This window comes from Melospiza melodia, chromosome 18, assembly GCF_035770615.1.
Source record: "Melospiza melodia melodia isolate bMelMel2 chromosome 18, bMelMel2.pri, whole genome shotgun sequence".
NCBI classification, from domain to species: Eukaryota; Metazoa; Chordata; class Aves; order Passeriformes; family Passerellidae; genus Melospiza; species Melospiza melodia.
In genome coordinates, this window is record NC_086211.1 from 5,430,645 (window position 1) to 5,453,883 (window position 23,239).

General features: G+C 40.1%; 2 protein-coding genes across 5 annotated transcripts in view; one reads left to right on the plus strand and one right to left on the minus strand.

The window, feature by feature from the left end:
• The window catches only part of GPR146 (G protein-coupled receptor 146), a 48,349-nt gene extending 28,273 nt beyond the window's left edge, over positions 1 to 20,076 (minus strand). The window contains exon 1 of the mRNA XM_063171800.1: positions 19,936 to 20,076. The gene's annotated coding sequence lies outside the window, so the exon portion shown is untranslated. The remainder of the gene's footprint in view (positions 1 to 19,935) is intronic.
• The window catches only part of C18H7orf50 (chromosome 18 C7orf50 homolog), a 119,766-nt gene that overhangs the window by 68,701 nt on the left and 27,826 nt on the right, over positions 1 to 23,239 (plus strand). Inside the window, exon 1 of one of the 4 annotated variants that reach the window (XM_063171808.1) lies at positions 15,180 to 15,296. The exons of 1 other annotated variant lie outside the window; for it this stretch is intronic. Coding sequence is in view for 1 of the 3 variants with exons in the window: in XM_063171806.1 (XP_063027876.1) it covers positions 20,532 to 20,624 (93 nt within the window). In the remaining 2 variants the exon portion in view is untranslated. Of the gene's footprint in view, positions 1 to 15,179; positions 15,297 to 19,605; positions 19,736 to 20,458; positions 20,625 to 23,239 lie in introns of those variants that run through there. 2 more of the 4 variants (XM_063171807.1, XM_063171806.1) reach the window with 2 other exon arrangements.

Sequence of the window (23,239 nt, forward strand, 5' to 3'; positions counted from 1 at the left end):
ACTTCTCAAGAACAAAAATAAATCAGCCACAAATCCAGGCAAAGAAGGAGCAGCTGTTCTGTTCATACTTCCATGCAAATTTAAGTCACATTCAGGCAAGTAGTGGGACAGCTGCCCCATGCTTTAGAGCAGAAACTGATTGTGGAGAGCTTGTCCTCGTGCCTGTCACTGCTGAAGTCCCACCTGGACACAGCTGGGACACATCTGGAGCTCTGGGAGCTCCAGCTGTGTAAGGACAGGCTGCAGGAGATGCTCCCCCTGAGTAATGCAGGCCTCCAGAGCTTTAGTTGTGTCCTGTTGCCTCATCTCCACGTGGGCATGGGAATCACTAGAATTAGACATGGGAATTGTTGAATTCAGCTGGCACACTTGCACAGGTTTCTTTATACGCACAGCAATGTGCAGTGCTGGGATCACTGCCGTGTGCCCATGGAGTTCCTAGGGCTGGCTTGCAGAAAGGCTCTGTGGTCACCCAGCAGCCTCCAAAGAGCAGCTTTGCTACTGCTGACCTGCTGCAGCTCCCAAGGATAACGTGGGACTGACTCACTGCTTTCCTCCTTCCTTCCTCAGTAGCCCTCCTGCATTGATTCTTTTGCTTTCTGATCCTTGCTGTTGGAGTACAATTTCTTTTATGTAGTAAATAATGTTTCGGGATTGATTAAATCACAACATGAATCATAATGGGAATGCTGAGCTGTACACAGGGCTCTTTAAAATCTGTAAGTCTGTGGAGATGAATAACAAGTTCTGTAGGGACAGCCTTAAAGTGGGTTTGCAGTTTTGCTGGGAGCTGAACTCAACTGGTTTTTGTTTTAATGTAGTCAACTTGAGTGGAATAAAATGCTGGTTAATCAGTTTGAAATGAAATTGTTGCATGGGCAGAGCGAGCATAGTTATTTCTAGATAGCTTAAAGAATGGAGTATGATTTCAAAGGTCATGTGTAATTATACTTTTATTCATGAGGCCTGTCTTTTATATTCTAAGAAATATAATTAATGTATTGTATTAATCATGCAGAATTCTGAATCAGAACATAAAACTTTGCAGTGCTATAATTAAGAGAAATGAAAGTGATAAGGAGTAACAGCCATGTAGCTAATGAGGGAGTTAATTTCAACGTGTGTTTTAGGCCATTAAGTACTACATGCAAGAAGTGCTGCTTTGCCAGCACAAAGCAAAGGAAGGCATTTAAGTACCACTCCCTTCCCCAGCCAGCATCACTGGGAATTCTGGAGAGCTCCAGCTGCAGTTCCAGCAGGGGCTTGCACAAGAAATGTGCAAGGAGATACAAATCACTGGTGCAGATTGTCCTTTAGCAAGGAAAAGATTTTGTATTCTGCATGTGGACATGAATTTTTCTTTATGCAAATATTTTTATCCTTTCAAGTTGGACAAAGTTTTACAAAGTTATAAAGCCAAGAGCTTAGGTGTTTTTTTCTGTGTGTCAGGATCTGCAGGCCATCCAGGACATCCTTGTTGACCCTGTGCTTTGCCTTTTCTTTTTTTTCTTAAGAAGTCTAAAGTGTTTTCCTTGTGTGGTTTCGCAACCCCATTTTTTTTTCCCAAACAGCAGGAGTCCTATCACTAGATCAAATTTGGAATTCACTGCTTCCAACAATTGTCTAATGGATCCACATGTTTACACAGCATGACACTGGCATCCAGATAGTGTCATGAAAGTCTCAATCAGTACTACTGTTTTGTGCTTCCTCCCTGCTTAAAAAAAAAAGAAAGGGGAAAAAAAAGAGTAGAAAAAATGGAAAAACTACAGGCACTTTTTTCCCTGGTGCTCAGAGGAGCAGTAAATGCTTCAGCCACCAGTAGTTGCTCACAAAATTTTGGAAAAGTCTTTCCATCTGTTCTGACTGAAAATGCCAACTCTCAGATATTTTATCAGTACTTATTGTATCAATAAATAGATCTTAAAATCATAGACTCCCAGAGCTGCCTGGGTTTTAAGAGACCTTAAAGATCATTCACTTCAGTCCCATTGCTGTGGACACTGGTTGCTCAGAGCTCCATCACACCGGGCCTTACTTCCAGGGATGAATGCTACAAAATGGGACCAGACTCAATCCTTTCTTCCTTCCTGAGCCTTCCTGCTGAAGGAAAACTTGATTATCTGTGTAGTCCTGTGCCCCTAACTTGCAGCACCCACACCACTGCCTCGAGAAAGCTCCAGCTGCTTCTCCCTGCCACTGATGTGTCCCTGTGGCCATTTGTGTGGCATTATGGTCAATCAAATCACCCAGAGGATCTTTCTGAAAACCAGAGTACCCAGGAGCAGCCTCAGGCACTTGGCATTTGTGTAGCATGGGAGGACCATTTCTAATTTACTCGCCCGGGTATTTTGCCAAGTGTTTGATTGCTGTTCCCTGTTATTGGATGTAAATAAATCAGTAGCAATTACTTGGCAACGAGCGTCCACGGTCATTTGCTCTGAAGAAACTTAGTCCCTGGTAGCATTAAGTGAAGGAAGGGGGGTTTGGCTAGGACACCAGAACCTTTATTTTTTTTTACTGTTCCCATGGGATCATTCACTTCCACACAAGCAACTGCCTGAACTGGCCAAGTGGTCTTGATTTAATGTTGCTTTATGAACACGACTTGTCGCAGCTGCAGGATGTCATAACCTCTATTTCCTTAGCTTAGATTTGAAATCTGGAGCCATATGATTCAGATGAACCACAACTGCCCCTGCTTAATTTAACTTGATGTATTTGTTTTGAAAATACTCATTGTTCACTCCAAGTTTTAGCTGCTAAATGAATTAAGCTGATCTGCACTGTTAAATGCGGAATACTGACCAGCTTGATTAAAAGCTGCAAAGAAAGCTCCAGTAATCTTTAACTTATCAGTGCCAATGAAAATATTTCATCAGTGTAAACCTAAAAAATCAGAACTTGTTTTAAATACAATAATTAGAGATTGTCCCTGAGATGAATGTAGCTCTGATACAAAAAAAACCCCAGATTCTTGCAAAAATAATTGTATGTTGTACAGTATTTCAGGGAAGTACAGTGAGCTCACCAAAAACGGTTGCTGCAGACAGGATTCCGAGTACAAGATGATGAGCAGTACTCAGTTGGCTTTTCACCCAAAATTTGATTTTACAGGGCTCCTGTTCTTGTGCAGCTTAGAAACTTTTGCATTTGAAGTAAAGCCAACTGGATTTGTAAAGATACTTATCTTATTCTCTGTCCCCACTCAAATCACCAGAAAATATTAAGGCTGACAAGCCTAACTTTATGTGCTTCTCAATTAATATTTTTATGTTAGATTATAGTACACACAGATTTGCACAAGTGCCAGGTTTGAAGTCACTCAGCTGGTTTCCAAGTGGCAGATTCTGCCTTCACTACTGTGTGTCTGCTCTCCACAACAGTAAATATTAATGTCAGAGTTTAGTGTCTTTCCTTGTAACTTGTTGCATTAGAGAAATCTTATGCAACAAGCAGGCAGAATAAAAGCTGTGCCACATCCTTTCTAAAAATACTTGATCTTTAAAGATACCTTTAGATGTGTAAAATTAAAAAAAAAAAAAAGAAAAAGAGAAACAGCCTTTACCATGGCTGTAGTCCATTAAATACAAAAAAACCCAAATATTCCCCAGCATCTGCAAACCCACCCTTTTATTGAAGATACTGAGACACAGCAGAAGTGAAAAATCACCCAAGAGGGTTTGCTTATGTACCCAGTCACTGAAGGTCAGTCTCAATTGCTAATATGTCCTATGAGATTTTTTTATTGCTTGTTACATAAATGAGGATTCATTTACAGGCTCTAATTTTTAGAATTATATTTTTATGATTAAGTTTATAAATGTCATAATCTAATTACATTCTTAACTTCCACTTTCTACAACTGCTTGTTTGTAGTGATATTTTATAAATTTTCTTATTTAGTTATTCTTAGATTCTCAGAGAGACTAAACAAAGTTTGAGAGCTGGGATGCTTTCCCAAATGTGGTTTAGAGCTGTTGGGCAGTCAGTGAACTGCTTGTGCAGTCTGAAATAGAAGCACCTGCTGGAACAGCATCTGCAGGATGCTAAGTTTGGCAAATCAACACCTGTAGGTGGATCAGTGTGAGGGCACCCACAGAGCTCCTTCTAATTGTCAGGTGTGTCTTGTGGAGTGGAAAAGTGCAGAGGAAATGGTATTCAAATACTGAAAATTACCTTACAATTAACATGCAATTTCAGTTGATGGATTTTGGGCAATTCTACTTCCTGCCAACCTGCATGGACTGAGCGAGGTTTCTTTTCCTCCTCCTATTTCCTCTCCCTCCCAGGGTATTGCAACAAACTGGTTCTGTCTTTAGTGTAAGGCAGTGGAGCCATTCTGGATTTAAAAGCTGGTGTTGGTGTCTGAAGGCAGTGCTGTGGCCTGGGGACTTGGCTGAATTCCTTAGCAGTGGTTCCATGACCAGCTGGAACAGTTTCTTGCACTTCACCATCCCTTCCTTTTTTTGACATGGTCAGTGAAAATTATTTATGCACCCTAAGATTTAACCCATCCCATATTAGACTTCAATGTCCCAGCCTTGAAGGATGACCTGAGTTTATTTATATTCACACAGAGAGCTGACATTTCACACATCTCTCTGTCAGATCTGCAGAGCTGATGGCTGAAGAGCACTTTCTGTGACCTGCTGACAGCTCGATGGCACCATGTGTGGCCAGGCAGCTCCAAATGGGCGATGTGTTTGCCCCTGGCTCTCCCGGCGAGTTGAACGTGGGCACTTTCCTGCCAGCAGCCAAATGTGACCACCTCCAGTCACTGGGATGCCTGCATTGCCTCCTGTGCTGGTACCTGCCTGATGGCACGTGGTTATCTCTCAGCTAACAACACAGAGCTGCCTTCCAGCCTGTCCTCAGCAGCAGAGGTTGCTGGCTGGGAGGTGTGCACCTTCCCCCAGAGGGGAAGGATTGCGGAAGGGAGTTCGAGCAGAGGATGGTGAGTGGTGTAGTGCTCCAGCAGGGAGAAGCTGGAGGTGGGCTGAATGTATTGTTGAGACAGAAAAGAAGAATGGGATTTTGCAACAAGGAGGAAGTGGTGTGGTTGATTTGCCACATCACAGTTCTCAGTGGCCCACCCATTTGTTTTGACATAAATACCGACTCTGGAGCTATGTCGAGGCATGAAGACGATGCGTACCCTTACACTTGTGATCCTCAGGGTTTGTTGCTGCTCTTTTGAAGAGTGAGCTTCATGTTTTAATGTTTTGTTTGGAGACTCAAGCATTTAGGTTTGTAATTCTGCCCTTCTAGCCATTTCCCTGATTTACCTTGCAGAGTAAACATTCTTTTGTTCCGTTTCCCAGACTTCCTTTTCCTTGTCTTTGCTGTTGGCTTAATTTTGAGATATGATACTCAAGTCAGAGGTGTCTCCTTGAGAGCAAAAAAAAAACCCCAACAGCTAAGGGTTTTAGTGAGCTAACTATTTTCTCTGTTTAGAAGCAGCAGCTTACTTTCCAGTATTCTGGAAATCCGCAAACACAGATCCTGCCAAAGGCACCGACTTAAACAGCAGCAGTGCTTATGAGAACATGCTCAGGTTTTCTGGCAGCTCCTACAAACCACTCAGAATAAACAGGCACATTGCTTGCAGCGAGTGCCCTGTAGTTTGGAAAGCCCTGCTGAAGGTAAATTTGTGAAGAATTTCTTCTTGTGGTTATAGTTCTCCATTTTCATATCTTCTACAGTGAGTCCAGTTTCCTCAGGGTTTGATATCTAGGATCTTAATATCAAATCTGGAATTAATACAGCTGTATTAAGAGACTAAGACATTTGCAGAGTTCATAGCCATAATTCACTGTGTGGCACAGTGGGGAACTCAGTGTGTTTTAAACATTCTCCCCCGGTGCTTGTACAGATTTTTATAGTTGAATTGAGAATTTATAACATGCTGGGTCTCATATTCCAGGTCTGTTTGTTTCTAAATCTATACAGAGAACATGGACTGGGTCATAAATTTTTGCAGATGAAATGAAGGCTGATTAGAATTTTAATATTAAGGAAGGAAATGGCCTTGGGTAGAGCACTACAGAGCAGAACAGGCCTTCTGTTAATACACAAGAGTATTACTGTTTTCTTGAACTTTGCCTTCCAATCCAATTACAACTTGTGCCTAGAAATCATAACTCTGGTGCCTTCCAGTTGATAATGTTGAATGTTATCCTTGTCCGAGCTTATATAATTTCCAGTAGTAAAAACAATCTTGATTATAAAACAGCGAGATAATATACTCTTAAAACTGAGTTATGGGCAATAATAGTACATGGTTTTTGTTGATAAACAAAGCAGTCATGATGGTATATCAAATTGACCCAGTTCTGTCTCAAATTAAATGAAATCAAGAGTTTTTCTTGGGACGTGCAATTCCTGTGATGATATATTGTGTAACTCACACTTTGTGATAAGAATGAAGACTCATTTCTTTCAGTGTAAAAGATTTTTTTTTCCCCCGAATCAAGCAAAATAACGGGAATCTCTGTGCTGGCTTTCATTTTAAGCACTTCAGTGATAGCATCATGCTCACAGTATGAAATGAGCTCATCCAAGGAGTACTTCCAGCCAGTTCCCTTATCAGCGTAAGCCATCGTAGCTCAGAACGTGTCCTCCGTGTCCTCCTCCCCTGCCCTCACTCCTAACTGGCTTGGACCAGATGCTGCATAATTCCTTGGCTCTCTATTGATCATCCCTTGGCTGCACACATCTTTGTTGCACATTGACAGCAGAAAATATTATTACTGAAGTGTGGAATCACATTCTGGTATTACTTCATGAAAATCGATTCTGATTCCTCGCTACTTCAGAGCATGTTATTAGCATAGTACAACTAATCATTTTCTTACAAAGGGAATGACAATTGTATCCTTGTTTAGATGCTGCCTGTGTATTTATAGGATATAAATATATGTAGCCAAATGTGGTGCCTAAACTTGGCTGCTTCTCCTGCTGGTTTCTGTGGTTTTGCTTTCTTGTCCAGAAAAAGTGACAACATTTTCAACTCTCTTGCATCCATCACCAGGTTTGGTGAGATGTCCACTCTTGGCAGAAAAAGATCAATGCAGATTTGTTTATTTGAGCCTTTGAATTGTATAGCAGACTTCTATCATTTATTATCTATCTCTAAGAAGTTTTGTTTATCATTCTCACACCATTAAAACATCACATTAGTGGCACAGTCTGAAACATATTTATCCCACTCTAAAATCTCAAGGGGTTGTGCACAGGCTGTTATGCAAGTAGGTTTATTTTAGATTTCTTCCTTTTTTCTTTAATCACTTGTGTAATGTGTTTCAAATGTATGTCTGATGTTGATTCCTTTTTGTGTTCCATCAGGGGCATTTGATTTTGCAGCTAAAAGGATTGAAACTAAATGTTCTTTTTGCATGGGTACATAAGAGGGTATCTTCTTCTTTCAGGCAGAGAAGGGCATTCCTAGGATTTAAGGCCTGATAAAGCAACGAAAAATGCAGTAAATCCAAAAATGCTAAAATATTAATGTGTTTTTATAATTTGGAGGTTTTTATATGGGGGTGAATCAGAGCAGAAAGAACAAACTATATGAGAGATACCATTCCAAATGAAGAAATTAAAATTATTACATTTGTGTCATCCATATTGTAAGAACAGTATGGAAGAAATCTGACTTCTTTAGTGATTTTCTCCCCCTATATTAGCCCACAAGTCTTTCAGTAACCAGAAGTAGACAGATTTGTGATTACTTGGTATAATGAATCTGATGCTGAGAAAGAGAGTTGTAGTCAAAGATTTTTGTTTCCTCCTGTTTCTTAAAGTAGAAAAATGCTAATGTTTCCTTTCTTTAATTTGATAATATTGCTCCCAGGGTAAGGTACCCTTCACAGATCTTCTTTGTAGAGCTTATGAATTCTTTTGTTTAATTTCTTGCAGTTTTTGGGCACAGCACAGTAAATTTAGTGTTGGTATCTGCATTAGACTTGGCATTTCAGAAACATTCCAGTTTAAAGGTTCTGCTGTGATTCAGTGCTGAAGGTGCAGTGAGTCGGCAGCTCTGGAGAGACTCATTTCTTTTTGGTGCCATATGTTATCTTTGATCAGGAAACAATTTGAACTGAGATGCCTTCAGAAAATAACATGAGAAAATATGGAAGTTCAGACCTTACCAGACAGTTTTGCTTCAGGGGAGGATCCAGTTGTGGTTTTGCCTACAAACACTTCTTATTTGTTGAGTTCCAGTTCTTAATTACTCACAATTGTGAGGGATTTCATGTCAGCCATGTGAGCTCTGTGAGCATTCAAAACTGAATTAGCATTATGAGCTTTCCATTTATTTTTAGACCTTCCCCCTCCTCAATTCACCTCACTCAAAGGCTGAGGAGAAGGGAATGTGACTGCAGGTCACTTTTTTCAGTAGGCTAAAAAGCAAAGCCTAAGCCAGTGATTCAGCTGGCATCTTAGACTAGAAGCTCCTCAAATAATCCAGGTATCATAGAAAATTCAAACCAGGCAGCTGGTGACACCCAGTGCTCCAAAACTAACGAGTACTGCTTGTAGTGACAGACACAGGCAAGCAAACACTCCAGGAGCAGTGTTCCTGTCACTTAACCCTGGAGATCTTCCCACCCAAAGTGGCATCTGCCCTGCTCAGTGGTCCTTAAATAACCAACCAACTGCAGAAGCCGCATGTGTGTAACCCAGAGTGTCCCCATGAGCACTGAAAGAATTTTACAGCTTTGTCAGACACCTCTCCACCTAAGAGTTTCCAGAAGAACTGGTGGGAGTGCAGCTAACACCTTCACCCATCATTCTTCCTGAAGGATGATGCTATATCCAATGCTTGTTCAGGCAAAGACATCCTAATCTTATTGTAATAGGTTCTAATTACTCACTTCTGCAAGATCCCTGCCTGGGAGTCACCACAAGCCAGATATACTCTGTGAGTGATTATTCCAAGAAGTTCTTAATTACTGTGGAGTCTCTCCAGCTCTTTAAAATGCATTGCCTGTACTGATACCATAAATCCATTTTCCTCTCCACTTGCTGTGGAGCCCTTTGTACCCTGGGTTCTGTGTTAATGAAGAGCCAGAAGTGCTGCTGTGGCTTATCCCTCATGCTGCTGGCTGTCATCTACAGCTGAGCACGTGCCATGGGGACAAGGCTACAAAAGACAGTGATAACCCAGCAGGTCAGGTATTAGATGGCCTAGTTTTTAAAATTCTGATTTATCATTGTGGAGAAAGAGCCACAGAAATGCTATGGAATTGTCTGTCTTTGTAGTGGATTTTGTGGCTTCCTATTTGCAACATTTGTTGCGAATAAATTTTTGCACTTTGGCCAAAACAAGACTGTTTTTATGACTTTACTTCAAAATGTGTTGAAAGCTTATGTTGCTGTGTTATTTATTGTACAGCACTTAAATAACTTTATATACTGAACATATGCTAAAGCAGAATTCACAAATGGCATCTCCTTCAGTGTAACTTCAGAATTTCAGAGGACCTGCATTTGGTGTCCTACTGCAACCACAGAACTTTGCAAGGAAGACAAAAATTCTAAATTCTAAAAGTTTTGGGACAGAATTAGAAAAATTAAAAATACTTGAAATTGTGACAGTACCAGGAACATTAAGCCTAATTTGACTGAAATCCAAATACAAACCTTAATCTAAGAAGCTAAAAGGAAAGTAATGAAAGATACAAGGCTTTTACTAGGGATGAAGGATTTCAGAAGCCTTTAGAGGTCTGTGTGCTCTGTTATATGGGTTATGTTTCTGACACCTCCCAATGTGGATCTAAAGTAGTTTTTTATTTAAAAAGGAAAGATATACAGGCAGTTTGGCAGTAGATCTACTCTCTGAAGAGATAAAAATGCCTAAAAACCTCTTGACAGTTGCTTGTAAGAGGAGCTGTATTAGATATTTTTCTCCTTTTATTTCTAGTAAATTTTTTGGCTGAACAGCTTAGGAGGTGTTTCAGGCTAATTATCCATTTTCAAGCAACAACTGTGTCTCCAGTCTTTTGAACATGTGCCAGTTTTAAACTGAAAACAAACCTTGATATGAATGCACTTTTCACTTCTTTAGATTTTGTCTTTAGTAGTTAGTCAGAACTTTTGTATATTTGTATTTTCATATGTGTGCTCCTACTGTCAAATGTGTGTTCCTTTTACCTCAATGACACAGACATCCTAAACCAGCTCTGCTTACTCAAGTGGTTAAGGAAGAGTGTTTTGCCATATCAGTTCTTACACCATGTATGTCTTTTCCTGTTAAAGCACTCCTACTCCTAAAACATTTCCCATTATCACTGGTGTCCTGACAGCAATAATCTCTGAGGAAGTCTAATCTGAGATCAGATTTTAAAAACCCCCTAAAAATTCCTAAAATCCTGTGAGCTCAATGTAACTTTTGTTCTATGGTGACCAAAGGGTAAAAGAAACCCTTTTAAATAAATTTGTTCTCTTTCTAAATAGATAACTAGCCAAATGCATTTCAAGTATTTGTTCAACTGATCAAATATTACTTTAGGTTTAGAAAACAAATTAACCAAATGTTTGAAGAATTAGACATTTTGTAACTGAACAATTCTCTGTGTCATTAGTTCTGCACTGATGACCCTAAGTACTGTGGTCAAAATAAAAAACCCTTTCCATGAAAATAATGGTTAATTTTAAAATTTTTTTTCAGTTTGTCATGAAACAACTAAACTGTGGAAGTTCACACTCTTTTTATTTTATCTTTTTACTTAAGAGAAAGTCACACCACTGTGTCAAATTTAAGTTCTTACTTCTTCTGTGGATACACGGATGGGCTGAAGTACATATATATATGTATATACATATATTTGGCAGAAACATAACTTGATAGTTGAACATCAGTTTGAATTTGGGATAAACATTAGTTTGAATTGGAGATAAACACGTTTCTATGTGCGTGGGTTCAGAAAGCAGAACAGTCTGTCCTGACACTAAATAAACACAGTTCCCAGGTGGAAATTCTCAATTAAGATGTCAATTAACTTCTAACTCAATGGCTGGGCTTTAAGATCCTGGCAGTGTTTGAATCACTGGTATTAGATACCATTCTTCTTTCTGCTCTGGAAGTAGAAGCTGTGAACTCCTTTGTCACACTGTTAGGGTAAGATTTTCTATTAACTAGCTAGTAACAGGAATGGACTCAGAGACACACAGGCATGTCTAAGACATTTTTGCGTCCTACCTATGACAAAGAGTTTTAAATAGACCAAAATAAAGTTTTGGCAGTAAGATATCAAAATCTCAGTTGATTCTTACAATTGCTCTGTTCTGTTCTGCTGGTAGTGTCTCCTATCACAGTGTGTGCCCACTGTGAGCTTACAGACTTGGGGGATTTCTGGATGTTCTGTTTACAGAATTGTGAGGCTTTTCTAAAGGATCCTCGAGGTTAATTCCTAACAGGCCGCTTGTTTTGAGTCATTGCTGAACTGAATGTTGTGATGCAAGTCCAAAAGGAGCAGCAAAGGGAAGAACAGGGGATGGCAGCATTTGCTGTTCTTGAGCTGCCTTGACCACACCTTGCAATATGTTTTTATTTGCACAGTATATGAAGATAACCTGTTTTCTTTATTATATTAGCTATCTTAATGAAATTATGGGTATGAGTTATTATTAGATGGCAGCATTTATTTGTTTTATTAGCTAAATGATACAAGTGAAATTTCATTTTGAACTCAGTCATCATCTGTTAAACTGCTGGAGCAGTTCAATGATTGACTGTTACCATTACCCACTCCAGGATGAGCAAGGAAACCCACGAATTTTTGCCACAGAAGACTTGTTTCTGATGTTTTTATTGAGCACTGATGGGTAGGCAGTGAGTGAAGGGGATTTTCCTGCTCGTTTGACACTGCAGGAAGGAGATCAGCATCTTCTCACTGGATTTGTGCCTTGAAATGGCTGCAAAACCTTGACAGCTCCAGTAGGAGCTGCCTGTTTGTTCCTGGTTTATGCCTTAGAGTTTCTGATGGGCAGGTAACCGGAGTCTGTGCTGGACAGGGAAACACTGCAGGTCTGGAGTCACAGCTCCAGCAGCCAGAGGAGAAAATCACTGAACCAGCAGCTCACCTGAGAGGGTGGAGAACAGAGGGGAACTTCCCTCTTATACAAATGCTCTCAGCGTTGTGGAAATGTGAGTCCTGCATACTGTTAGACATCTATTAATTGCTATACTGGTTGTCTGTTGTAATTTTTTAAATTTACTTGCTTGAGTCTGCAAGAAATCAAACTTACATTTTTTTAAATAAAATGAAACACCTGAGTTCAGGCCCGTAGAAGCAAAAATGATGCTTTCTGCCTTCACTAGACCTCTACCATAATTTTGAAATTAGAGGGAAATAACTAAAAGCCCAAAACAGCAATGCATGATGCTACTAAAGAGCAACAAATACCAAATGACCTGAGATAATTTGAGAGTTGACAAGCAGCAGTTCATCACCCCAGTATGTAAAAGGTAGGATACACATAGCAATATTACGTACTTTACACTTTCACATTTATTTTAAGGAATGGCATCTTCAGCCAGAGGGTGCAAAAAATGGGATCCCACAAGCTGCACCTCCACTTGCTTCCACCTTTCTGTCACCTCCTCCTTTTGCTGGCAGAAATGTTCACAGTGAATCAAATTAACAAACTGATTTGGTAATAAAGTAACCTTTGTGAGGGGGCAGAGAGGTAATTTTTGCCCACATGGCTTTACAAAACTCTGCAAACACTTATGCCAAGGAAGAGGTGGGAGATGGGAAATGTGTCTTTTGGCAGCAGTACTGACTTCTGCAGGTTTAAATTGTTCCTAAAACTATTACCTGAGATTTATATTAATAAGTGTAAAGCTTTCTTTAGAGCCTAAACAGCAGCACTTGGGTGTGTAATCTTTCACTGTGAGCAGAATAAGCTCCATCTAATTTATAAGCACATTGTTTGTTCCTCTGCAGTCACTATGTGGCTCTATCTCTTCCATTAAGTCAATAATCTCTATTCCATATAATGTGGGTATTCTAGTGTAAGGCAGGCAAGGAAGAAATCAGAGCTCTGTGTAATGACATTAAGCTTTTAGGTTACAGACAGAGTAAAGGACTCACAGCTGCTTAACATATGCCCTCTGCCTGAACTCGCTTTATCACTTGGTATCTGACTGCTCTCAACATATAAAAAGTTGCTGTGACTGATAGTTGGTTATACAGTATTTGTCAGGGTGAACCGAATCATTATGTGTACAGATTCAGGAATACAGAAAAATAAAGCTGAAAGAAGAACAACAAAAACTCTGACATCTTTCCCATTCATTAAGCTTTCCTAAGGCAACTGTTTTTGTTTGCAGGAGTTAGTGGTTGCTGGTTTCTCTAACTAGCAATTGCTGAGTGATTTAGAGTACATCTCTGCTCTTTTGTTTGGATTTCATTTGCGAAACCATTTAGAGTTATAAAACTGTCAGCTTAAGAACATTCTATATATTTTGCCAGTGAGGGCCTCCTGTATGCAGAGTTTATGCATTTCTCTCCATTTTGGGTGCTGTTTGAATTCTCAGTTTATATCACTGTTGTTCTTTTTCTGGTTGTTCAGATAATTCCCACTGCCTTCTTTAGAGCAGCAGGAATCCTTGAAGTAATTATGAAATTGCATCTCAGATCAGATATTGCTAACCACAACATCTCACCCTTGGCCAAACCTAGCCAGCAATGCAGTAATAGAATGTTCTGCTGATGCTTAAAAACACTTGAAATTTAGAAACCCTGACTGCAACTAGAATTCAATCATGCACCTAAACATTAGAAAGCATAGACCAGAACTGTTAATTATGTTAATTACAGTAGTTAAACCATGGTGTGGTACCTTTCTAAACTCTCAGATGCCCTAAAATAACTACAAGCTAGTTGAAAAATGTTATGCAGTTTTTTATTACCTACTGCTTGGAGCTTTGCTCACTGTTCCTCTGCTGCAGAATTCCTTTGGTGGCTAAGCTCAGCTTTCCATTGTGTGGAAGCTGTAGGGCCCAGGTCTATCATCATTCTGCACAACCTCAATCTCTCCTGGCCTTGCTGCTGACCCTGTTTCATGCATTCTTTGTATTTATTTCAAATTTTCTATTCCTGTTGTTCATAAGGTATGGCAGACTTAAGTAATGAAGTACTTAAGTTATATAAATGCGGCTGTGACAACTTTCTGTAACTTGAAAGTAGGATTCTATCATGAATTTTCACCACTTACTGTTCCTGGATGCTTGGTTGGTCATGAACAGTGGGAGATAAGCCAGTGCTTCAAAACTGCTTTGGAATTTTTGGAGTCAGAAGTTTTTAAGGTTCAATGACAGATTTTATGAAAGCCTTAAATAACTGAAGAGGTCACTCAGTGAATCTGGAAGAATCTGTGCAGGAAGTTCAATGTTTTGTCTTTGCTATCTTAATAGAAAAACAGGTTCTGATTTTCCTGGCTTCCCTAATTTTTCCAGAGATCCCTGTTGTCCTTGACTTCACATTTCAGTAACCATGCTTCCTGCATCCCTGGCAGGAGATCTTATCTCCATTTTCCACCTTATGACCTTCCAGTACAATTTTAGCTCCCAGTAATGCAAGGGAAAGCATTATTTTTAAAAGAAAGTTTAAAAAAAAAAGAAAAGATAAGGAAATTTCTTTGTGAAACCTAATTTTTTTTTCTCCTTTGGAGACTGTAATTTTACTTAACATGTTTTAGGAAACATATTGACTTTTACTTCAGTCTTCAACAGAGAAGTATCATATCTGCTTGCTCATTTCACATTCACAATAATGGAATGTTTCTCATTAAGGCAGAATATTTTCATTTTAGTTTAATTTTTCTGTTTCGAAGTATATTTTATTGTTTGCAATTACAAAAAGAAATACAAAGCTTTTCTGTTGCCATTCAACAATGAATTATGACATCTTGGCTTTTTTCCAGACTACTTAATTTTTTACAATTTTGTTTTGAAGATCAGGATTTCCCTTGAGATGGACCTTCCATTTGCTGTTTCTCTCTCTCTTCCTTTGCTCTCCTTTTTAAAAGGAGATAAACTACTTCATAAACTACTTCACTTCCAAAGCTCTGCAGTCTAATCCCACTGTAGCCATTATCCCTGTGCACTATGGAAATGTTGACGCTTGGTTCAGCAACAACTCAAACATTTACCTTTGACCATCTGTGTTCTCTAATGGCCATCTCCAGTCCTGTGCTGCCCTGTGTGCCATGAAGAAGTTCCTTGTTGTTCCTATCTTAAAACTTTCTTTTGATCCCTGCAAAATTATGTGATAACAGAACAGGTATGTGATAAACTTAATCCTCCTGTTGCCGAGTCCAGGCTTTCTTGTATTTCACATCTTATGCCATCTGTAGTTTTCCACTTTGTTTTGTACTTAACTTTGAAATTACGTGGGCAGCTGTTGCTTCCTGTTGTGTTTATACTTGGTTTATCAAAGATGTAAAATATAAGTTCAGCAGGTAAAGCCTGGCTTTAAAACTATCATGAGTTGTAAATTCTGTCCATGTAGATTCTAGTACTTATTTTATAAATATGCTTAAGCTACTTATTATTGAAATGCAAATGAATAGAATTTTATTTTAGGATAATTTTCTAGATGCCTTAATTCCAAAATAAGCAAACACTACCAACGCCTTGTTTTGTGCTGCTTTTGCAATGATGCTTTTCAGTGGGGTCTGCTGGAATACAAACAGGTTTTATGGAGCATTTTTACTAAACAGTCAACAGGTTTTAATTTAGCTTCTTAAATCATAATTGTTTTTCAATTTACTGCTCTGCCTCACGAACGCATAATGAAGGCACACCTGATGCTATAAAAACCAGATGTCATTTCAGTATTTTCAGCTGTGTGATAAATTTGGAGAGCTTAAAAGTTGTTCTCACAGATGTATAGTTACCAGAAAGCATGGAGAGCATTGCTAAATAAATAGGATTTTTGAATGTGTTAGACTTTATTTTCAAAGACTTTCAAAATTATGGATGGAATCTTCTTAAGGAACTTTCAGGAGACCATTTTAAACTTACAAACAAATTCAAATTCTTTCTCCCTGCCAGTCATGTGAAGTACCACTTGCACTTGCTCATGGGGATTTGAAGAGCAGCACGCAGACCTGAAGGAAAGTTTGATTGTGTAATTCATGCCAGCTCTTAAAAACATTCCTCCTTTACCATTGCCCTTGAGAAAGAACTTCTTAAAGCAGGATGTTCAGTGGCAACTGAACTGTGCCTGAAATACAGTTTTATAGTACTTGTTTCTTTAAACATTTTCAAATTCTGCATGCAGGTGTTCAAAGGTCTCCTAGTGGAATTGATATATATTTAGAGAAAGGATCATTTCACATAAATTAATTGTCACAATCTCAGTCATCCGTCTCTGGTTATCACTAGGCAGGAAGTCAAATGCAAAAATCAGTAATGCCCATCACATTTCTTCCTTATTTTGCTTAGGGTGAAAGGTGTCTCTCTTTTCACAGCCAGACTGAGGGTCCAGTTCTCTGTCTCCCAAACAATTTAGCTGATTTTAAAGCAAACCAAGAGGCAAGACCTGTGCTGAGGTTGTTGATCCCTTATGCTCGGGATGAAGGTGCAGGACAGTTGAGAGGCTGCTCATGTTCCAAGTGCTGCTGTGGGTGTCTATTTTAAGGTGACTGAATCATGAAATGATCACATTCTGCTAAAGAAATTAATCCTGCCCACTCCATTTCCCTGAGTGTCTTGGGTCTTGTTCTCACAATTTGAAAATTGCATGTTCCTGCCTACGTGTGCATGTGCAGCTGAGTGTATATAAATGCAGGTATGGATCAAACAAATTCTGCAATATTTTGCTTGGGTTTGAAGAAGATCTTGGTATAACTGAGTAAAACTGGTGCTGGTTTTTGTTAAGAAATTGATGAAAAAAAGTTCTGTTAGGTCTGAGAGAATCTGGAGGGTTTGAGAGTAGTGTGTATGTCCCAGGACATTCATTCCCTGTATCTATACATCCTGTTAATTCTGCAGCTGAAGACAGTGACAACTTGTTACTAAGGAAGTATGCAGTTTTTTATGGGTTTTGTTGACCTTGTTTTTAACAAAAAATGTCTTCCCAAGTCAAATACAAGGATTCCTGTTTGAATTGTAGGGAAAACCACCTTTCCTATGGATCAATAACCATTTATTTTCTACTTAATATTTAATCTTCAGCTTCACTAATCTTTCCCATAAATAGCAAAAATGTACCTTCTCCAGCTGTATGTTAATTATGTTCCATTTTTAAGTCAGAATGGGTACATTACAGAGAAGCTGTCAATTTGAGGCTGAGCAAACTAAATATACTCAGCTGAGTGAATCCAGCACTGTGAACATGAACCACTGGTATAAATAGGAAAGGAGACACCTTGTAGCTTTACCATATTCAAGAAGTGTCAGGTCATGTTCATTTGAAAGGGATGGCAACACTCTTTTCCCCCCAGAGCAGGCATGAATATTGTTTCACTGAACACAGGCTGTCCAGGTGTTCAACAGACTCTCATGTTTGCACCTTTAATGCTGAATTTCAGCATTTTTTGAATGGCCATTTAACTTGTTTTTATAATCACAGATATTTTCCTTCATAAGGACTTAAATGGGGGATGTTAAAACAAAGTGTTTGTCCTTCCACATTTAAAATACTTCCATCTAGTTTTCTGACTGTTTCAAAACCCTATGGACTGTTTTCAAACAGCTCTTTTACCAACACGCATTGCTGTAAGGACAATTGCCATGAGCTATTAGGAGCTCTGATTATGATGAACATGTGTTTCATTATTGAGGACAAAGTACTGCCGATGATACGAGACCTCCAAGACTGGTAGAAACATGAGAAATTGGTTCCCAATAGTTCTTTTCTTTTGTACCCGACTCAGCAAAGCAACATGGGATTCTTCCAGAGGCAGAGTCTGAAGGATAGGTCACTGTGCACAGAATCAGCTATAACAACATTGACAGGCCTGAAAAACCCTGGTAGGACTGCTAGAATATCTGTATTTGATCACAACTTCTGATAGAGAAAATACATTTCTTTCTATGTTGTGTGTTTGAAAAGAAGATATTCCATTAACAGTGGTCACTCGTGCCACTTGGCTTCTGAAAAATGCATCACTGTGAACAGAAATATCCCACATTTTAAAGGTAATAATTCTATTTTTGCTGAGGGAGTAATGGGGAGGAATATCACTTGAGCTTGACAATGTCAGTACAAGCAGTATGTGTTGTGTAAGTCCTACCTAAGCTTTCCTTGACTGAAGTGTTAAATAAAGACTTTAATGAGTTCCTCTGCATAAGGATAAATTTAGCTCCAAGAGCAGCGCAAAGCAGACTTGTTGATTGGTGTGGGAATGATTGCTGTGATTCCTGAGCTATGAAGGTGCTGTCATTTCTGCAAAGGATCTGTGCAGGGGAGGCAAAACAGGGAACTGACTCTGCAAAATGAATTGTGGGTCTGTGGGTATGCCCAGAACTCCACGTAGGATCCTATTCTATTATGAATCATAACTTTGCTTTTTTGTTGTAAATTATTGTTCTTTAATTACACCTTCACCTGTAATTTTGTGATCATTTTGTGTGAAAAGTTTAAAACTGGATTAATAAATTAGTCTAGAAACTTCTTACTATTTAAATACTGCCTCAGCTATTTTTGTAGCTTTATTAGAACAGTTCATGCTTCAACTTATGGCATTTACTTTTGGTCATAGTGGTGTTCTCCGGGTCATCCTTTAAGTGGGTGAGTCATCAGTTTCTGTGTGACATGTAAATAACAAAATGACCCTTTAAAGTGTGTGTTTTCCAAGGAAAGAGCAACACTGCACCTGCAGATGCACATCTGCACTTGCTGTACTAAATTCCTGCATTCTGTCTGCTGGTACTGAGCTGGAGTCTCTTCTCTCTACCTTCAGACTTTGTGCCCTGCAGGCTGTGGATAAAGAGGTTCTGAAACATTTAAGTGGGAGTGGAGGCATCCAGTCCCTCTCCAGCAGTGAGCATGTGTGTTGCTGTCAACATCTCATGATGACCAGCGTGAGGGGGACAAGCACTGTTGCTCTTGCTCCACAGGCACCTATTTATTATCTGTCCCAGTGAATTCCTGCCTCTGCTGGAGAAGAGATGGAGCTATCATTAGTTTTGCTTGCCTTGCGGAAGGCACGCTTTGATTTCACTCTCTGTGTCTCACTGAGGTCTACGTAAATCATCTGAAGTTGGCCAAAAACTTGAGAAGAATGTTGTGATCTACAGCTGTTATCTGTGCCTTCCCCATTTTTATTGGGGAAAAAGCCTGTTTGCATTAGGGTAACGGCAAATACACACGTGCTGCATAAACCTGGGTCGTTCCTAAATAATGTGCCAGAAATCCCCCTTGGCTGTGTTAACAACTAATTGCCAAGTTCTTTTTGACAAAACAATCAGCCTAGCCCCCCGTGCATGCACTGCTGCGAGTCGCGGTGCAGAGCAGCACATGGAACTCGGTGCAAGTATGTTCTGTATGTGGCTGCTATGGTGATTAAAATACATAAATAAAATAGATAAATATGGACCATATTAGAAATCCATTACTGGCGCTCTCTCAGATCTCGGGCAGCTCCAGCGTGCGGGGTCAGCCGCGCTCCCCTGCTCCGAGCGGGCCCGCGTGGAGCGGCAGCTCCTGGGGGGGCTGCTCTTACGCAATGGCCCTGTCCTACCTTGTCAGCTCGCAAATTCAACACAAAACGGGTAAACAAAGGTCTTTTGTGCGCGGTTTATAGTTCAGTGAGGATTAGTGGCCTGACACGGTTCTCAGACGGGACAAGCTTAGCGTTAAGTCGCCCGAGGTTAACGAGGGCGGACGTGGGGCAGACTGTGCGGGCTGGAGCACAAGGGTCTCTGCGCTTTCGGACGCGGGACGGGGATTGTCAAAAGCAGGTTCTGCTTACCTGGGTCGGTGTGTCCGTCACGTGTCCCAGCGTTCCAGGAGCCTCAGGATGTGGATGATCTCAGGCACTTGCTCGCAGTCCGTCCCGCAGCTCCAGAGGTCCCCTCCGCCGGCTTGGACATCCTACCCTGTTCGTGGGCTCCGGCTGGATCGGATTCCTGCTTTGCTTCCCGCTCTCACCTTTTAGCATTCTCTGACCGTAAAATCCATCCCTTTCCTGAAATGCAGAGCGATGCACTTGTCCAATGAAGTTTTTCCAGGCGGGATTCAAATTCCGAACAAGCCTTTCATTTCCTCCGCGCTGGGGGGAGAGCGAAGGCAGGGAGGCGAAGGAAAGCGCTCGCTTCCTTTAAATCCCCACCAGCGTCTTCCCAGCGCTGGAAGCGAAGGAGCTTGTCGTGGTGATCTTCGGAGTTTAACTTTAGAGGGGGAGGGAGAAAGTGGAAAGCAAACTGAATGCTGTAGTGGAGATTTCTCTCTTCCCCCACTGGGCCCCTTGCCGACTGTTTTTATTGATTTCAATCACTGGAGGCTCGCTGGCTCTCAGAAGAAACACTGTGTAATGTGTTCTTTCCTGGCTTTCATTAAAGAAACTCAATGCAGTGCGGTCACGCTGCCGAGCTCGCCTGGCAACCTGCCTACACCCTGTGGTACCTCTTTCATTGGAGGAGATCGAGCTCGTGGTTTGGGGTTGGTTTATTTATTTTTTTTCTAATTCTCCAGCAAGGATTTCAAAACAGCCTCTGCTCTGCTTCTACCTCCTCTCACAGCCCAAAGCCTTTTTAAGCCTCAGAAGAAATTGTCAGCACCACTAAAGGGGGTGACTTTGGTGGCAATGAAAGCGCCGAGTGCTGCGACAGTCTCGTGCTCCTTCTATTAAAATTCCTCTGCGTTTCTGGGGAGGGGTTAAAAGAGCTGAGTGTAAGCCACAGGGATGTGGATACAAATGATTTCCGAGGGGGTTCCTTTTTTTTTCTTTTTTTTTTTTTTTCAGTTGCATGTTCTCCTGATTGCTTAACACGGTTTAATTAAGAGTAAGGGAGTAAGCAAAATCCTTCAGCAAATATGTGAAAATTCCTGGCCGCACTGTAGCTGCAAATGAAGCAAAACTGCATTCCCCGAGTCTGCAGTTGTGGTGGTTCTCAAGTATTTCTGTTGTACTCAGGGCTCTGATACTGGTGGAGAAAAATGAGAAATACAATACGATCCTAATTTATGCCTCAGAACTTAATCTGCCAGAGCGCAGGAGTATGTACTTTATAGGAGTAGCAGTCTATAAAGTGGAATTCAACAAGCTGCATTCTTTAAGTTGTGTATTCTGTGTGCCTGTAAATGCTTTCATGTAATTTAGTAAATTGTTCAATTTCTTCTTATTCAGCAGTTGCTAATGATAACACTTTATATGCTCTTCACAATTGGCTGTAAATCTGAGACATGCAAAGATCACACAGTCGTAAATTAAACCAGGTTTCAAGCTCATCAAGGTGCATCTATTCTAAATTACAGCTGCAAGTTTAGGGTGCTACCTGATCTCTTGTGTTCCTGAGATACTGTAGCTGTATACACAAGGAGGCTTTTTATTAAAAAAACAAACAAAATCCAAACATTTACATGACCACAAAAAGAATCCTTTCCTGGAACAGAAAGATAAAAAGGCTGTTCTTACTTCAATCTGGTTTCCTGCAGAACTTGTTTGAGGCTTCTCTGCCTGGGTTGAATCTACAGAAAGCTTTCCTAATCAATTTAATATAAATTACCGCCACTGTTTTTGTTGTGAGGAGTTGAGATTCTACAAACACCTTGCTTTTACCAAAAATGTTGTATTTTTCTTTGAGCAGTATATAATTTATAAAAGGTCTTCCTCTGTAAGTGCTACAGACGTTGTATAAAGAGTACTTCTGCGTGTTGCTTTTCATTTAAAATTCGCTTTCTGCACAATAATGAAATTTCAAATGCCCTCTCTGGTCATACTTCTTCTTTTCATGGAATGCTAAATAGTAGAAAATAATTATTTAAATTTAGTATGGCCTTGAACTGTTTTATGCAAATTCTCTAGCTGTAGTTGTAGCACAACCCTTTGGCCAGCCTTGGATAGTAAATAATTTGTCAATCTTTCTTTTATGAACCTTTTGTCTAAGGGTCTGCCAGCCTTTCTTCTCTGTGGGTTTTGATCTGTGTTTATAGATTCCGCTTTTTGTTTTTAGGCTGGCAGATGGCCAGTTATTTATCTGGGTTCATGTGCATTGTGTGAGGCAGAAACAGGACGTTTTGCATGCTGATGTCGTCCACGGGGCATTTGGGGGGCAAAAGGCTGCTCCTAAGCAGAAGCCATTGCATGATGTGTCAATAGCTCTTGGTCAGTGAACAAAGCCCCTTTTGACATTCTCTATGTTAAAAGTTATGAAATAACATGAGCTTCATGAACAAACAAGGTGATACAATGCTCCTACTATGAAATAAGCCATATAATCCATTTCCCCTCCATTTTGAACTCTCCGGAGTTCAAAAATTTGACGCCCTTTTTATATGTTTGTCACTGTTATTTAATTCTTTCAATTTCTGCTGTTGCTTGCCTTGTTGTTGTACAGACTTCTTGTGCTGTGCTGGAGAAAAGGATAAAAGGATATTGGTTTTGGAGGAGCTGGATTCACTGGTTCTAATAAATAGTGAATTTGGTGTTGTGGAATGGTTTGTGGTTCCTTCTATAGGTTTGGCAGCAAAGCCAAAACCCTGATCAGGCAGGAAGTTCAGACCTACAGAGACGAATCCCAAAGGCAGAATGTCATAGATGGGGATTCTGTTCAGTGTGGCAATTCCTCAGAGTTTCTGACTCTGCCAACATTATTCTGTGCTGGCTATGGACAGCCAGGGGTGCAAATGTGGGAATTTTGAAGGACTGAGGAGGAGAAGCAGAAGTCTTTGGGAGATATCTTCAGTTCTACTTAAGTGTGAGGCCATCAAGAACTGGAAGCAAATATAAAAATGCACTTAGTGCTCTGTGGAAGCACAACACAATTAGTTTGCTGTTATTAGTGCTGTTATTCCCTTCTTGGTGCTGCTTGCTCAGCTATTGCAGTTCATAGTCCCCTGGGAGTAGAAGCTTTTATGCAGATACAAAAACTGCCCTCAGAAACAACACCTATTTGGTTCTGCCACTCTCATTGCAGCAAAAAAAAAAGGGTCAGGTACCTTCAAGAGAACCTGTACATATTTTTGCTGGTTTTTCTTACAGTTCTAGTTGTATTTCTCTGTTCTGTATTGCTTAGCAGGGCTGCTTTATAGTATTAAACTCTTCCTGTCTGTGT